Consider the following 5,361-nt stretch of genomic DNA (forward strand, 5'->3'; position numbering starts at 1 on the left):
CATCCATTGTTAACTTGTGTGTGTTTTTTATGAAGGTCTTGGAAAGTTTAGGAATCGATTATCGGCATGAATGAAAAATGTGAAGATGAGATGTGTAAAATAATGTATAGAGAGTGAGGCACATCTTGTGGGGAGGTGTGCAGGACAAAAGGAAAAATGGTCAATATTGAAAAAAAGAGGGGAGGGGGGAAGCTGGGGATTTTTGTGAGGTGGTGAGAGTGAAAGTAAACTGGATAGTTTCCTTGAGATAACGGTATTGACTAGATCAACATGTGAAGTTTGATTAGTGGAATACTAACATGAATGCATGTGTATAAATTTGTATTACATTAATTTTTGTTATGATTATATGCCAGTAAGCATCCATGTATAATGTATGTATTTCTGTGTTATATATATATATACATTTACATGTACTTAACAAACTACTATGTAAAAGCGCAAATTTCCATTCATCATATTTGGACATTAAAAACAACCTCATGAAACTGAAGATGGTATATAAAATGCAGTTACTGTTAAAATCATTGTTTTCATCTGATAGTCTCTGTTGATATTTAGCCCCATCTCTTGGTAATGTTTCCATTATCCTTAACAAAGGGAAATTTATCTATCATAATCATGTATGGCTGAAAGATTTTCCCTTGATGTATTCATCTTTGTATCAAGCTGTTTCCACCTTGGCCTTGTAATTACTCTGTTGTATTCTTCCTTGTTAGATATCGTGAATGCTTACCAAATTATAAGAGAGTAAAAAAATGATTAAAATGTTTTTTGCCATTTATTTCTTGAAATAAATAAAGATGGATAACACAGTTATGTTTCATAAGTACCAGAAACTATGTTTCTCAAATCTCCGTACTTTCTCTTCGTGGTCTTCAATCCAGTTATTATGGACTATCACAGGTTTTGCGGTTTGCCGCCTTCTCCACTCGTCATCAAAGTAAAGCTTTCCGTTCGGAAAGAGAGACGAATCAAGAACTTTGATCCTCAGATTCCCAAAGTTTTCCCCTATGAGTTGGTTTAACAATCTCTGATCGGGTACGTTATCCCTTGCCTTGTGGATACGGCTGATCCATTCCCCGACGAACGCTCGTGATGCATTGGTCGCGCGGAAGAAGATGAACCCCGCGCAATAGACAACTTTCGGATTATGCAGATCTTCCTGAAGCACCACGTCGTAGTCGCCCTCGAGGTGCGGGAATGGATCCGCAAGCCACACGATGTCGACATCACTGAACAATACATCCCTGCCCTTGGCTAGGAGCCTGTAGATGTACACGGGTCGCTTGTTGATGAGAACGTTGTACTCGTGCGAGAGGTAGGCTAGCGTCTTCTGCGGCGAGGCGGCTCGTTGCGTCATGACGGTTGTCACGTTGGGATACCTCAGGAAAGTCCTGTAGGCCACTATGTCCTCAGAGATTGCGAGGATATTCGGACGGATTCCCAGGCGGTGGACACTCTCCAGCCAGTTCTCTGCAAAGTCCATGAACGCTTTGTTGCTTGTAATGAGGACGATTGGTCCGTCATTCGATATGTTGAGTTTGTACCGGATGTTGAACCGAACTGGTGATATGGGTGATGTTGTCAAATGAGTTGTTTCAGAGGCACTTGTTTTCTTCTTTGCAGGATGTTGCTTTTCTGGAACATGCAATGCTGTAATACAATGAAAATAGATTTCTACATTACTTTTGAACGTATACATACAGATACTTTTGTATTATGAGAAGAACAAAAAAGCACAATTTGTAATTCGTCAACAGTTTCGTCACCCTTTTCAGTGATCAAGACCGAAAAATACAATGAATTAATAATAAGTGATTTCTTATTCGCCAGAGGTTGGTTTTTAGCCGAATTCACAGTGCTGCAGTGCAGTGGAAACAATTTCGACATTATCTTTGAATGTCACCATCATCCTCGTCCTTATCATCCCCATCTTCATTGTACAAATTTATGAACAAATATTTCCATTCTGCTTTAAAAATGTATTAATGAATTAATAATACCTTGGTAACATTTGCTCTACGGCGGCCGTACGGCGAGTCGAAAACAGCCGTTTTATTAATTCTAATTCAAACCACCTATATGCAGCTGGTAAAAAAAAAAGTTAAAACGGCTGTTTTCGACTCGCCGTACGGCCGCCGTAGAGCAAATGTGACCAAGGTATAAGTTAGAATCCGTGGTTTTCAAAATCATTCAAGCAATCTGCGCTTATGATGACAATCATTCTGCAAATTGTAAATGTAATAATAATTTGGTAGTAGATAATTGTTGTTTGGAATTATATTCTTACTTCAGTTTTTCTATGTTATAAAAAAATGTATTATATAAATGATGTCATTGCAGAAGAAAACAATAAATCAAATCAAATGGATACAAACAATATCACACGACGAGAAAAACCTAAAAGTAATTTGAAGTTCGTCAACACTTTCGTCACCCCTTTTCGGTGATCATGATCGATAAAGTATATAGTCGATTATTTTTCCTTTTTGTTGGAAGTTTATTTTCAGGAAATTAAGACTGCAATGCTGCATAAATAGAACCAATTTCAACATTAATCTCGGAAAAATATCTCAAACACATGTTTTCATACCTTTGGAAAAACGTTTTAAATAAATGTATAATTTGAAATTCGTCAACAGTTTCGTCACCCCTTTTCGGCACAAACTATTTCGGTAATTACGACCTAAAAATGATGAACAAGTGAGTTTATCAGAAATATCCATGGACTAAAAAGCTCTTTGTGTACTCTTATTGTGATACGGACGTGTAAAGAGTTGAAATGAATAATTTTCTGGGACTTATATATTTTTTTTTACTGTATTATGAAATCGGCTCGCTGATGAATGTTCCCTAAATTCATAATAAAAAAAATAAACTTTTGACAGTCTGACTATGATAAACATTGATCGATATTATTTTTAAACAATGTAGTTACATTGTATCAATACATTAATTATCATTGCCTGGGACCTCGGAGAGGACCTAAAGTAGTGAGTTCTCTTGATGCTTTCTTGCAATCGGTCATGCTTTCTTCTTGGCAAACTTAAACCAACTTACCATGTAGTCTGAGGAAGATGTAGCCTAGCGCCATCAACGTCGAGAGTAAGATAGACGGAACACGTTTTCTGCGGCACCTTGATGAAAAAAATGAAGATATCAAGTGAAAACAGAAAGTTGTCTTTAAAAGTACAATTTTTGAATCACCTCATCACTCACTCACAAATTATTTATAGACATAAAAATATTATAACACGTAACGATAGGGGAAACCTTTGTCCGACATTTACAGGATACACCCGTTTATTGCGAACATTCTAAAAACTATAAAATTATCTGCCAACATTGACAAACATAATAGTGATAATGTGGAAGATTGCTTTACCAAGACAGACGTATTATTCATTATGAACGGAACGTTTCAAATTCATTATTTTGCGACCAGCAGATCCAGATTAAAGTTCATGAGAGAAAACTCTTGAAAAACTTTGGGATATATTTTGCAAGATTAAAATTATATTTCTACTGCTCACGTCTTAAGAGCCTATATAATATCAATAGGCGTAGTATTTTTTTTAAACCAGATTATTGTCTAGAGGCTTTTGGAAAGGTGACAGAAGGCGCGTCAGTTCGAATTTAGCCCTTCTTAACCATATAACAATATCTTCAATAAGTGTAATTGACATAAGAGTTTTAATTATTTTCCCCCATTATAATTCTTTTCACGATCATTTCGCGTCGAAAGATATAGGTCGCGAATAGCAAGCAATCTACGTCGCAAATATTATTACCCTTTCTCGAATTTACATGAGTAATCGTGAATAAGGAATGAAAATACTGTCTCTTTAAAGTACATGATAAAAGTGACATTATTCATACAAATACATGTTATTCATATTTACCATCTCCTTATCATTGTATCAATCTGGTGTTGATAAACTTCAGCTATTGAGGAACTGGATCCTAAAAATCATGAAAAGATGTTGCATTAATGGAAATATCAAGACCAACTCATTTGCAGTGATTTTTAACGGTAATATGAACAAAGATTATGATGCATTTTTTAATGGAAATCCATTTCAAATATAATTCACGACTGGCGCTTGGGTAATATTAAAGATAGGTGTAGACTTTATATACAAATCAACTCAGATCGAACTTTAAAAAAATTAAATAAACATTTACAAATTAGTGGATAAAGACTAACATGACTTAAGAACGGGATACAATGTAAGATTGTGAAGCTGAATATTGAGGAAAAGTCCATAGAATCTCGCAAAAATGGTGATAATAGATTTAGAATTATGTCATGAAATAATGACCAAATATGATTTTGGGGTGGCGGATTTTGGTTGAGAGATTTTGGTAAAACAAAATTAAGTTTATACTTACACGTTAGCTATAAGCATAAACCATTCCATTATTACCCGATATTAAAAAAAAAATCATAAAATAGTAATCCAACTATTTTGTACTCAATATAAAATTAACAAATTCACTGTATATCTTGATTTTCTAGACGAAAGTATTGTCCCGTGTTGGAATTCGTTGATTGCAATTAGCTAGTTTAAAAAATACGATAAAAGTAATCTCTTACCTGTTACATCAATTTAATAGATGGTATAGCACTTTAAGAAACGATAACCTTGTTAGGGAGAAAAAATGCTCACTTCCAAAGTTCACATATATCCATAACATTTTAAAGAAGTGCTGATATCATGCAGTCTTATACATCCAACGTATATCATGTATGTGGCTTATATACAAGCTTTATATAGATTACGTGTAAACCAAGAAAGTGGGTAGACTTACGTACAAAAGAATAATAACAATGAAATATTGATTAGAAAAAACTAGACCAGTGTTTGCTAGTCTTTCCCGAAGAAAGAAGTTTTACAACGGGTAAATTGACTTGAAGAAAGAGAGTAGGGTCATGCTGTATAGAGACTAACGGAGGGGGGGGGGGGGGGGGGGGGTAAGCTGTTGCACTTAGCTCTGATGTCTTTGAAGACGATAGGAATATAAGAACGAAAATCGTATAATAAATACTAATGTTTTAGTGACTATCTTTTCTTTGTTCTTTTTCATTTTGCTTTTGTTGTTTTGTTGTCTCGCCTGCATAGCAGAGCGAGACTATATATGCACAGCTTTTCCGACGGTGGTGGCGACGGCGGCGTCGTCAACACTGACATCTTAACCAAGGCTACGTTTTTTGAAATAATGTCATCATATAACTTAGAAAACATATGGACCTATTTCATGAAACTTTACATAAGGTTAATCAAATATTTCGATTTTCACAGATTTGACAGGAAGGGGCAATTTGACAGAACCCTGAAATATCAAGACAATATAATT

At 35.2% G+C, this 5,361-nt stretch overlaps 1 protein-coding gene across 1 annotated transcript; it reads right to left on the bottom strand.

Annotated features, from left to right (window-relative positions):
* Positions 1–762: 762 nt before the first annotated feature.
* LOC129256411 (uncharacterized) lies at positions 763–4,764 on the bottom strand. Its single transcript, XM_064096740.1, has 4 exons — positions 4,601–4,764; positions 3,906–3,966; positions 3,064–3,140; positions 763–1,656 (listed from the first exon to the last, which is right to left on the bottom strand). Exons 2-4 carry the CDS (start codon positions 3,917–3,919, stop codon positions 824–826), a joined length of 924 nt encoding a protein of 307 aa, XP_063952810.1. The 5' UTR covers positions 3,920–3,966; positions 4,601–4,764; the 3' UTR covers positions 763–823.
* Between the last annotated feature and the right edge of the window lie 597 nt (positions 4,765–5,361).

This window comes from Lytechinus pictus, chromosome 3 (assembly GCF_037042905.1).
Source record: "Lytechinus pictus isolate F3 Inbred chromosome 3, Lp3.0, whole genome shotgun sequence".
NCBI lineage: Eukaryota > Metazoa > Echinodermata > Echinoidea > Temnopleuroida > Toxopneustidae > Lytechinus > Lytechinus pictus.

Coding starts and splice junctions, on each gene's coding strand:
- LOC129256411 (XM_064096740.1), bottom strand. Junction 1,657..3,063: donor CATCTTCCTCAGACTACATG/GTAAGTTGGTTT, acceptor ATTGTATTACAG/CATTGCATGTTCCAGAAAAG.